This window comes from Erpetoichthys calabaricus, chromosome 3 (genome assembly GCF_900747795.2).
Source record: "Erpetoichthys calabaricus chromosome 3, fErpCal1.3, whole genome shotgun sequence".
NCBI classification, from domain to species: Eukaryota; Metazoa; Chordata; class Cladistia; order Polypteriformes; family Polypteridae; genus Erpetoichthys; species Erpetoichthys calabaricus.
Window position 1 is genome coordinate 290,410,922 of NC_041396.2, and position 12,691 is coordinate 290,423,612.

The following is a 12,691-nucleotide window of genomic DNA, read 5'->3' on the forward strand; positions in this document are numbered from 1 at the left end:
TGCAAAACAGCAGTTTGTTTCAGATGTGGTGTCTCTTTTTTTTCATTTCAGTATTGATCAAATGCTGGCTCTGAACCCTGGCAAGACCCCCATCAGCTTACTACAAGAGTATGGAACGCGGATAGGCAAGACACCGGTGTATGATCTGTTGAAGGCTGAGGGACAAGCACATCAGCCCAACTTCACTTTCAGAGTGACTGTCGGGGATATCAGCTGTACAGGTTTGCACTATTGGGATACTGTTAATGCTTAGGCAGCTCTGTCATCTGGCATGTTTAGATAGACAGAACTTTACGATGGGGTACCCAAAAATAACCGGAATTGGGAAAAAAAAATGTTTTAATAATTTTTACTTACTGAAACTTTATTCTCCTTCAAAGTACTCTCCATGTGAATGAATGCACTTGTCCCAACGGTTTTCCCACTGGTGGAAACATTTTTGGAATTGCTGAAGAGCAATGTTGTCCAAGGCCTGCGGCAATTTTTCTTTGACTTTTTTCGGCGGTACAAAAACGCTTTCCTTCAAGTTCATTTTTCATTTGTGGGAACAAGAAAATGTCGCACAGAGAAAAGATCAGGCAAGTAGGGAAGGTGGCAAGAACTCCAAAACACACAAGTCAATTCAGAAATCTCTTTGATAATAGTACGACGATCTTCGTAAATTGCATTGCGAACTTTTTCAAGATTTTCTTCATTCTTAATTGTGGAAGGTCAGCCAGATCTTGGCTTGGTCTTCAAGTGACATTTCCCCTCGTTTTGAAACGTGAAGACCACTCGTAGACCTGTGTTTTACTTACAGCTTCCTCTTTAAAAGCAGTTTCAAGCAACACTACAGTTTCCCGAAGAGAAAACAAAATTTAACGCAGACTCACTGTTCTTTACGATCACCCATCACAAAAATTGCTGAACACGTTTAATAAGCACCAAGAAAAACTGACACTGAATGCCGTATGAACAATACAGAGCAGCGCCACTCAGCAGACTGCCACAGAATACTGTAAGTGTGCTACATCTAGCAGTGAAATTCGCAACTAAGTCGAGATTGCGCGCCAGGTACAGATTCTGGTTATTTTTGGGTAACCCCTCGTATTTGTCCCCAGGGGGAAATTTGGCATTTACATTGTAATTAAAATCGACAGACAATAGTGTATGTTCTTAACGAAGCCAAAAAGTACTTCTTTACTCAAAGATTTGTGGGAATCTAGAACAAACTACTGAGACATGTTGTTGAAGGAGAAATGCTGCCAACCTTTAAGAAGTCCCTTGGTGTTAGTTATTAGCTACACAAATGAGTCTGATAGACATGGATGGTGTCCTCTCATTTGTCAAATTTCTTAACGTTCATTGTTCGTATATCCTGTGATGAATAAGTAGAACAGAAAAAAATAAATATATCGGACAATATAGAAATGTTGTATTGAATGGAAGTTGAAGGAGTGTCAAAGATTTTGCTACGGCTTTCCCAGTTTTGTTAGTTTGGAAATGCATCTTGACAATCTAGAAATTTTAGGTGCATATTAATGGCTCTTTTTTCATCCTGACACAGGGCAGGGGCCCAGCAAGAAGGCTGCTAAACACAAAGCAGCAGAAGCGGTTCTTAAGCTGCTGAAAGGGGGCAATATGATGGATGGTCCAGTGGATGGAATAAGGCGAGTATCAATATCTTCTTCCACTCTTTTTACCTATGTAGTAGTAGTGCTTGCTTGCTTGTGTGTGTTTGTCAACATTCCAAAATTTCAATTTACAACCCCATTGAATCCAGTTCAGGAGCATGGCTTGATGGATCCTATTCTGGCAGCATTGGATAGAAGGCAGAGGGTAACACACTCCACTGCAAACGCAGTGCATACACTCCTCCAAACGGGCCCAATTTGAAGTCTTCAGTTAATGGAATACTCTTTATTTTATAGGTGCATATGTAACCAACAATGCAGAACAGCAAATGCTCAGTTATGTTTGAGCTTGTTCCATTGTCATTCATGCAATCTTTTTCCAGAAGTTTGTTTATTTAACAATATTGTAATAAAATGCACATGTTTTGCACATTGTGAGCATTTGACATGTGGATTATGCGACATGAGTAACGTGAGATGTTTTCATGGATGTTATTTATAGTGTTTGCTGTTGTCTAGCATTGGTTATTATAGATGTCTTTACAATCAGAAACTTTTCCGTCTCTGTTCTTCATGAAAACATGATATTAAAAATATTTCTTGACCATTTCTATAGACTATTATGGGGTAAGTAATATATAAGAAAATACTGTTTGGGTGGAGTATTCCTTTAAGTTTAAAAAAGGGGGGGTCTATACCCTCTGTCCCGCACAAAACAGGTTGTTTTGTCTTCAGTTGCATGGCAGTCTGTCACTTGAAATAATCTTCATTTACAAAAAAAGCAATAGACTGACATGCTCCTTGAAAAAGCTGTCTCGTTTCAGCCATTTTTGAGCTCAGAACTGAACTTTAGGAATGCCATTACCTTGTAACTCAAGGAAAGACAAATCACTTACATTACTGAAGAGAATAACAGATTTCAGTGGTGCTAATGCAGTGACAAAGGCTTTGCTACCAATTAGCATGTAAGCATGATTAAGGATGAACTAAAGGAGTTTACCATGAGGACAGTGAAGGAATGGCTTCTGAAAATGGGGCTTTGCAGTCATATGTGATGAGAAGTCAAGCAAAATGACACCTTTTATTGGCTAACTAAAAAGATTACAATATGCAAGCCTTCAAGGCAAATCAGGACTTGCTTGACTTCTCATTGCATCCACAATGGCTAGCACGGTACAACACTCTAGTTCTAAGTGAGCACTCAGATGTGAGTAATAAATTAAAAATCAGCCATTAGCAATATTATTAATGTCTTGGCTATGTTTATAAGTCAATTTATTGGTAACTTTATAGAAAACTAGCCGTCCTCTTTGGCACCGCCCACATAGTAGTGAAACAGGACAGTAAGGAGGGCCCTGCCCGGCTCCCCACTCCTGATGTCACGCTTCCCCCTCCCCTCGACCCGCAGCCTCTGTCTCAGATTAGTGCGAATATATCGCTCCTGCAAGCAAACTATAATTGTTAGCGCGATGAGAGAAAATCTGTTAAGTAGTTCTCTCGTGAAAAACAGATAGACAGACAGATTTTTAATGTATGTAGAGAAATAGATAGATAATATGAACTTCAGTTCATGTCATGAATATTTCTGAGTGTTTCCAAATGTGTTTGTATATGTATTTATGCATATAATATATATATATATATATATATATATATATATATATATATATATATATATATATACACATATATATTTAAATACACAGTAGAACCCCGATTATCTGAGGTAATGTGGACCAATGCTACCTCAGAGAGCTGAAAACTCCAATAAAACGCATAGCCGCTGTAGTGGCAATGCTGCACAGGGAAGGAATGGGCTGACACAGAAAGAGATCAGCAGACGTCAGCAGGGACATGGTTACAGTAGTCGGAGAGACAGGCTCTGCGCAGCACACGGATTGAGCTCTCCATTTAGCTCATGCCACAGAGTGCTGACTTTTGAGCCTGAGAACGCAGGTTTTCCATTCACCACAGCACAGATATTCAAACTGAGATGCTTTGTGGTCATAGTCCCCAGCAATTCAATTGGCGATAAGGGTTTTTTTTATACCATTAGTGGCTGGAGTGTAGTGGCGATGCTGCACAGAGAAGATGGAGGCCGACCCCGAGAGAGATCACCAGGGAAGTGCTCACAGTGGTCAGAGATAGGATCTGTGCGGCTGACGGATGGAGCTCTCCATTTAGCTCATGCCTCAAAGCGCTGACCTCTGAGCCAGAGAACACAGGTCACAGTTCACCACAGCACAAATCTTCGAACTGAGATGCTTCGTGGTTCGAGTCCGTAGAAGTTCAGTTGCTGATATGGGTGGTATTTGCACTGTGGATGGCTGGAGTGTAGTGTTGATGCTGTGCAGAGAAGGTGGGGACTGACACAGAGAAATATCAGCTGACATCACCAGGAAAGTGTTCACAGTGGTCAGAGAGACAGGTTCTGTGCAGCTGACAGATGGAGCTCTCTGTTTTGCTCACACTGCAAAATGCTGACCTCTGAGCCAGGGAACGCGTGTTTGCAATTCCCAGTGGCAGTTCACCACAGTGCTTTGAAATGTATAAAATCAAGAATCCTAAGTAAATGAAATAGTACAGCATGTACACATGATCAGGTTTGGCAACACACCCACAATAGCTGAGGGGTGCAGTTGGGTAGGGGTTAGTGAGAGACGCCCACATTCCCATAATCACCAGCTCCTCGACTGCTTGCTCGGTACACTTGAGGTTAGTATAGTATTTATAGTATTCACTTTTAAGCTTTTATTAATTACTAGCTGTGTAAGCCTGAGCTGTAAAAAGCCCAGGCTCCTAGAAACTATTGAAATCGTCAGGGGAAAAAAATTGAAATGCAGAGTTGGCGGTTTCATTTTATGGTTGTGCTTGCCTCTCTTGTCTGTCAGTGGCTAAATGAGTTTCTCTCTCCTTGGAGGTTTCGTTTTGCCGATGTGCACGCCTCGCTTGTGTATTAGTGACTAAGTGAGTTTGTCTTTTGTTGGCGGTTTCACTTTGGCGACATGTAGCCTCGTACTTCTTTCGTCTTCTGACATGTTAACTTGGGGCCGACTTGCCAGCTCTTTGAGCTTCATGCTGTAGCCTCGCACTTCCAGGCTGGGCAGACAGGCAATCTTCTACTCGTAGACGTTTATATATAAGGTAAGAAAAGTAGTGTAATACACTTATAGGTTCTCCTCAGATAATGTGGAACCTCAGGAAATCGGGGCATGGATAATTGGGGTTCTACTGTGTGTGTATATAATTATTTTTTTTGTGTGTGTCTATTTCACCTGCTTCTAGGTGTTAGAGTTCTGGATTTTTCTTAAGATAATGACATTTGCATTCTCTTATGCATTTTTTAATTTTTTTGTTTCCTTTTTTTATAGCTCACCGTTAGAGGCAAAAATTTCCAGCTCTGCTCAGCAAGCTGAATGCAATCCAGTGGGAGCACTGCAGGTAGAGTATGTTTGGATCTCATGCCTTTTAAAAGTGAGTGAAGTTTCCAAATGGAGAGGGAAAACATTTAGCAAAGATCAGTGAATTTAGTTGACAAGTTATTATTCCAGCCAGCTTAGCCCAAATGAATATGGTATATAGTGATCCCCCGCTATATCGTGGTTCAGCTATCGTGCCCCCCGCTACATCGGGGATTTATTGATATTATTATTATTAAAAGGGGGCTCTGCCCCCTGCTCACTTTGTTCGCCCACCCCCGGGTTTGGGTTACCAGATAAACAATTTAAAGAGATTATTTTCATGGGAGTTGTTACATATGCATTATTTTCATTTTTACTTTAAAACTTTTGTAAAAACAGTATTTGTCCTTTATTTCCTGCCCCGGGCGTGGTTACACCTCATTCTCGTGGGACTTATAACGCTGCTCGCCTTGTGAAGGGGGGGGGGGGGGGTCTGAACACACGCTAAAGAGATTCGATCGGTTCAGCTGCTGTTCAGCTGTGTGTTGTGCTTATCGCGCTTTGCGTCAAAAGCCTGTATAGCAGCTGACCTTTTGCCACTTTGCGTCTCTGCCGCTAGCGTTCTGAAGGAGGAGGAGGATGGGGGGGGGGGACGGCGGTGGGGTTGTGTGAGGATCATCTGCTGGCTTGCTTCAGCTGCTGCTGGCAAGCTGCGTGTTCTGCTTGTCGTTGTTTTAAGAGCTCGGAGCTCCTGAAATTTGTCTGCCAAAAGCAGTCCAACAACTGCGAGGTCAGATGTCCGTGAACTTGTTTTAAATTGTTTGTAAGTAGGGCGTGACGTGCAAAAGTCACCGTCTCACGGGTTTTGCTCCCTAAGGTTGTAATGTCTAGTCTTGCATGTCGTCAAAGTGTCTCTCCGAGATGATCTGGTCTCGATCGCTTCACTCATCCCACCCAATCAACCCTGAAAGGAACGCTATGCTTCTGCCACTTCGCGTCTCTCCCACTCGTGTTGTGAAGGTGGGGAGCTGAACACACGCTAAGCAGAAGTGGACGGATCAGCTACTGGCTTTGTGCTGCTTCTGCCAAGATGCCTGTTCTGCTTGTCTGTCTACGCGTCGATCATTTAAAAGCCTGTACAGCAGCTGGCCTTCTGTCTCACTGCCTTGTCTTGCGTGACATTAAAATGTTTTATAATAGAGAGATGCTACTCATATCCTTAGCCCGACATCCACATATCATATCTGTTTACAAAGTGTGTATTAATAAGTTTACATGGATTTAAAGCGTGTGGGAGGGGTATTTTAAGGCTTAAACTATTAAAAAAATGTTTGTTTTTATGGTCTTTCTATATCACGGATTTTCACCTATTGCTGATGAGTCTGGAACGTAACTTCCGCGATAGGTGGGGGATCACTGTAACTTTGAAGATCTTTTTTTTTTTTTTTTAAATTTAACCCATCTCCTCTTGCCCTCATGTTCACACACTAGGAACTGGTGGTGCAGAAAGGATGGCGCTTGCCGGAGTACACTGTTACTCAAGAGTCGGGACCTGCACACCGGAAGGAGTTCACTATGACCTGCCGTGTGGAGCGATTTGTTGAGATTGGTATGTACAGTAGCCCTGTGGTGCATTTCGATTGCTGATATCTACTCTCACATCTGTGTCCTCTCTGATTACATGTCTACAAAGGGAATAAATCACTGAGCAGGATATTTATTGTGTGTATTGAGAGCTTTTCATACCTCTGGGTGGATTTCTTGTTGTTTTGTTGAAATCCTAACCCCTCTTCTATATGTGTGGTGTCTTAGTATTTTACTGGCAGCCACTGGAGTTGGACTAGTCACTGTACTGTTGTTCAGATTAACTTTTATTCTTACGCCATCTTTACATTTAACTTCATAAAAATGGAAAACATCAAGGTCTCCGTTAGATGGCTTGGGAGCTTTAAAATGTTTTAACACTCGAATCCCTGAAGCCTACGAAAAAAGTCACCTTAAATTCCTTTCAATTAAATTCATTCTGGTGGTTACTGGAATGTAAAACAACCACTTTCACAAAGGTACAGTGGTGTGAAAAACTATTTGCCCCCTTCCTGATTTCTTATTCTTTTGCATGTTTGTCACACAAAATGTTTCTGATCATCAAACACATTTAACCATTAGTCAAATATAACACAAGTAAACACAAAATGCAGTTTTTAAATGATGGCTTTTATTATTTAGGGAGAAAAAAAATCCAAACCTACATGGCCCTGTGTGAAAAAGTAATTGCCCCCTTGTTAAAAAATAACCTAACTGTGGTGTATCACACCTGAGTTCAATTTCCGTAGCCACCCCCAGGCCTGATTACTGCCACACCTGTTTCAATCAAGAAATCACTTAAATAGGAGCTGCCTGACACAGAGAAGTAGACCAAAAGCACCTCAAAAGCTAGACATCATGCCAAGATCCAAAGAAATTCAGGAACAAATGAGAACAGAAGTAATTGAGATCTATCAGTCTGGTAAAGGTTATAAAGCTATTTCTAAAGCTTTGGGACTCCAGCGAACCACAGTGAGAGCCATTATCCACAAATGGCAAAAACATGGAACAGTGGTGAACCTTCCCAGGAGTGGCCGGCCGACCAAAATTACCCCAAGAACGCAGAGACGACTCATCCGAGAGGTCACAAAAGACCCCAGGACAACGTCTAAAGAACTGCAGGCCTCACTTGCCTCAATTAAGGTCAGTGTTCACGACTCCACCATAAGAAAGAGACTGGGCAAAAACGGCCTGCATGGCAGATTTCCAAGACGCAAACCACTGTTAAGCAAAAAGAACATTAGGGCTCGTCTCAATTTTGCTAAGAAACATCTCAATGATTGCCAAGACTTTTGGGAAAATACCTTGTGGACTGATGAGTCAAAAGTTGAACTTTTTGGAAGGCCAATGTCCCGTTACATCTGGCGTAAAAGGAACACAGCATTTCAGAAAAAGAACATCATACCAACAGTAAAATATGGTGGTGGTAGTGTGATGGTCTGGGGTTGTTTTGCTGCTTCAGGACCTGGAAGGCTTGCTGTGATAGATGGAACCATGAATTCTACTGTCTACCAAAAAATCCTGAAGGAGAATGTCCTGCCATCTGTTCGTCAACTCAAGCTGAAGCGATCTTGGGTGCTGCAACAGGACAATGACCCAAAACACACCAGCAAATCCACCTCTGAATGGCTGAAGAAAAACAAAATGAAGAGTTTGGAGTGGCCTAGTCAAAGTCCTGACCTGAATCCAATTGAGATGCTATGGCATGACCTTAAAAAGGCGGTTCATGCTAGAAAACCCTCAAATAAAGCTGAATTACAACAATTTTGCAAAGATGAGTGGGCCAAAATTCCTCCAGAGCGCTGTAAAAGACTCATTGCAAGTTATCGCAAACGCTTGATTGCAGTTATTGCTGCTAAGGGTGGCCCAACCAGTTATTAGGTTCAGGGGGCAATTACTTTTTCACACAGGGCCATGTAGGTTTGGATTTTTTTTTCTCCCTAAATAATAAAAACCACCATTTACAAACTGCATTTTGTGTTTACTTGTGTTATATTTGACTAATGGTTAAATGTGTTTGATGATCAGAAACATTTTGTGTGACAAACATGCAAAAGAATAAGAAATCAGGAAGGGGGCAAATAGTTTTTCACACCACTGTATAACGAAACAAGTGTACTTTTATTCAAGAATAAAACTGAATAACAAAAAATTCAATTGACAACACGATACCAAGAAGACATGATTCACCAGTGTTTGTGTGTCTGCTTACAGTATATCCATTCAGCGATATCTTTTACATTTAGCAAAAATTTACTACAGGTGTTACAGACTCAAATAAAATGTATATTTTTATTATAGTAATAATAATAATAATAACAGTTCAATACTCAAAATGAGGAGAGCCCAGGCTCTAAACCTCAACATTTTGCTTACGTGGTAGCAGCTCTTAACTCTACACCAGCCAAGCAGACAGTCTGTCAGTTTATATTTGAGCTTTGGTTTTCACTCATTGACAGCAACATGTAAACTGAATATTTTTTTTTCTTTGGTTATATTCTTGAATAAAAGCATACCTGCTTTGTTATACCTTTTTTTGAAAGTGTTTATTTGAACATGAAAAAAGTTTCTGTTTTAGTTATGTGTTCAATATTTCTTGCCTCACATTTCCTGTCATCCTGTATTTACCCAGATCGTTGTAGAAACAGAACACACATGGAATGTATGTATTCCAAATAATGATATATTATTTACCCAATACAATTCAAGGCACCTCACGCCCAGATACATAGACATGAGCTGGGAGAACTTGCAACTGACTTCAGCTGCGTCGGTGGGGGATAGGATAGCAGACTGCTTGCTGCCTGTACTGATTGACACATTTGCAAAACTATGACTCTGATGAGGAGGTGTGAGGGAATTTAAGGTGGCCCGGCATTACGACTGTTTTCGTAGACTTCAGGGATTTTCTGTGTTAAACCCTTCAATGTTTTTTAATATTTGGATGTTACCTGGAATTCTTCATTAGGCAGTATGTAGTTCCAAGAGTGTGGAGTCGATACACAAAACCTTCGACTTCAACTGTGTCTCCTCAATTTGTAATTAAAGTAATCTGTTTGATATGTTGATTGAAAGCACACACCATAAGAGATACAAGGCACTTCATCACTGCCAGTGCAAATCATTAATCTACTTTCTAGCACTCTAGCCTCTTAAAGTTTGGGTTTAAAGGCTGTAGTTGTGGCTTACAAACACCAAGAAACATTAAACAAAAGACTATAAACTTACACAATTAAAAAAGAAGCTATATTTTTATCAAAAAGCCTAGAAGAAAAATAGGCTGTATCCCCCACCCCATTACTTTACTGTGTAGTGACACATTTGTTATTAATATCCTGTCTGTAGCCGTGTTTCCATCAGCTTCCTTAATGCACACTTTGAAATTGTGAAACAAAAAAAAAAAAACGATAATGGAAATGTGTGAATTTTGTAGAAAAACTCTCAAAAATCGCACAAAAGTTTATACGCTCAGTTGAGGTGGTTTTTCAGGCAATTAGGGTTAAAATTGGGTGTTAGGGTTAGGGGTAAGGTTAGGTTTAACAAAGCAATAATTGGCAAAACTGAAATGGAAACACTTTTTTCGCATTTAGGTCACATGAGTCTTGGCAACAGCCCTGTACTCCCCACAGGTATCCAGTTTATAAAGCGCGATGGCTATGCGGTTCTCAGTCAGGACTGGCTTCCTCTTGTATTCTACGCCATGGGGACACAAGAGGGCCTATTGCACCGCATAATTCCATGAATGTTGAGCTGCTCATCCTAAAGTTTTGTACCCACAGCTCCTCAGTAAAATCACGGGTCAATTTCAAAGAAATTCCTAATACTTGGTCTCTGGCCACTATCCTCTATATGGAGTTCAGCTCTCCTTTATTGTATTCACTTGCTCTTGTCACCTCCGATTAAAAAAAAAACACGGTGATTGTAGACACAATTAAAATGATTGATCCAACACCTCTTATATTGGTCGCTATTTTTCATTTCAGGTGATGAAATAAACTTTATTTGTATAGAGTCACTCCATGAAACACAGACAATTCGCATTTCTGTTTTGTCGAATTTTCAGTAGTGTTGCTTTCGTTTTGTGCATAAATGTCATGGAAACACAGCTTCTGTGGGAAATAAAGTCTTGTGCACTGCTCCATGTTGCCTGGGTTGAGATTTTGTGGTCTGCGTCAGTTAAGCCTCTATCATGAGTGATAGACAGGTGACGGTGTGGAGCTGCTTAGAGCATGGAGCCTGTGGGACATACTGTCTTATTTTACATCTTAACATTTGCCCCACCCCAGCTGATTATTCACACTCCAAACTGCTTGTTGGGCGTGGGTCGAGGACATGGGTGGAGGATTCAGCAAGGTACATATTGATGATGATCAGTAGATAGATAAGTAGTACTTTATTGATTCCAAAGGAGAAATTTACCATGAGTAAGCCTTTGCTTTTCATAAGATTTTAGTGCACTTTCAATGTATTAAAGTCCCAGTTTGAGAGGAAGTGCCCAGTAAGATTTTACAAACTAAACCAGGAGATGAAAATGCTGAAGTCGCCAGACTAGAATTGGGCAATGAGGCCCTAAAATAATATATTTTTCCATAACACTTGATATTGATAAAAAAAGGGAGAGGCAAGTCTTCATTTCAAAAGCTCATTCACGTTTGAACGGACTCCACAGCCATTCACGAGGGAATTTTCCTGGAAGTGTTTTATTTAACAACATTTTAGCAAAAATGCAAACAACTGGATAAATGAAATCTGGACTACGCGTCATGAGTAAACTGAGATTTTCTTCAAGGACATTTTGATTTTGTTTGAAGTTTTGTTCAGCATTGGTTCTCATAGATGTTTGACTGTGCCAGGAACTGTGTTATCTACTAATCATATTAGTTCTGTCTTAAAAGTCACTTAATGTACATTTTTATGGTATGCATTAAAATGTTTACTAAATACTTTTTAAGATAAAATATTAAACAGTTTAAATTGCTTTTGTGAACCTATTCAATTAGTCTATTCTAAATATACAGTAGATAACTCTAGAAATCCGTATCATTTTCATTTGTATCTTTCATTATTTGGCAACTATTGTTATGCTTTATTTGCCTTTCACAGTTAAACATTATTAGCTCTTGTGTATAAGGCAATTTATATTCTTTTTTGTACTTTTTCATATGAAGTTTAGGGAAAGTATTGCAATTGTCCAAAGAGTCAGTGTCGAAATTTTGATGAATCACAATGTTTTAGACCTCCCTGACTTTCTCGAATACAAAGTATAGGGAAAGTATTGTAATCGTCTAAAAATTCGACCTCAAGATTTTGACGAATCTCAACGTTTTAGACCTCCTTGACTTTCTCATATATGAAGTATAGGGAGAGTATTGTAATCGTCCTAAACTTCCATATTGAGATTTTAATGAATCTCGAAGTTTTAGAACTTCCGGAAACCAAAAATACAATTTTTGGAATTCTGTCTCTCTGTCTGTGTGTGTGTGTATGTAAACATGATAACTTGAGTACGCTTTCACTTAGGTCAACCAAATTTTGCATACAAATATTAGGTACAAAACATAGATTTCTATCAACTTTGGGACTATTTCCACTAACTGGAAGTCGTACTTTACCTTTTATTTTCTTCATATACATTGTGTTCCAAATTATTATGCAAGTGGCACATCACTAGAATTTCAGTAATACAAATATTTGGGTTTTAGTTTGTCAATGAAAGTTTTTGCTCGTTTCATTTCTCATATCTTCATAGACGACTAGAATCAAGCTCACAGAGATTTCATTTGCTAGATGATTTTCATTAAAGGGAAATCTACTAAAGAGTTTGTTCCACATTCTTAAGCAAATCACAGCTGTCGTCCAATTTGGGGAGGAATAAAGATTGTTCTGAAGATGAAGAGTGTGAAATAGTTTAATGTCTTGCAAAGGCATGAAAACAGTTTCAATTTTGAGAAATGTGAAAGAGGCCATTGAACTGAGAAAAGATTTGTGAGAGATGTAGAGCATAGACTAATTGGGTCAGATAAAGGCTTATTAAGGAAAATTTCTGTCAGATAAATTATTGCTATTAAAAGAGCAGCAATCAGGCATTTGAAG

At 39.8% G+C, this 12,691-nt stretch overlaps 1 protein-coding gene across 4 annotated transcripts in view; it reads left to right on the plus strand.

Moving 5' to 3' along the window:
* The window catches only part of tarbp2 (TAR (HIV) RNA binding protein 2), a 45,909-nt gene that overhangs the window by 22,467 nt on the left and 10,751 nt on the right, over nucleotides 1-12,691 (plus strand). For all 4 annotated transcript variants that reach the window (XM_028798505.2, XM_028798507.2, XM_028798509.2 and 1 more), the window contains 4 exons: nucleotides 52-221; nucleotides 1,547-1,649; nucleotides 4,985-5,054; nucleotides 6,506-6,623. In XM_028798505.2, coding sequence (XP_028654338.1) covers nucleotides 52-221; nucleotides 1,547-1,649; nucleotides 4,985-5,054; nucleotides 6,506-6,623 — 461 coding nt within the window. The remainder of the gene's footprint in view (nucleotides 1-51; nucleotides 222-1,546; nucleotides 1,650-4,984; nucleotides 5,055-6,505; nucleotides 6,624-12,691) is intronic.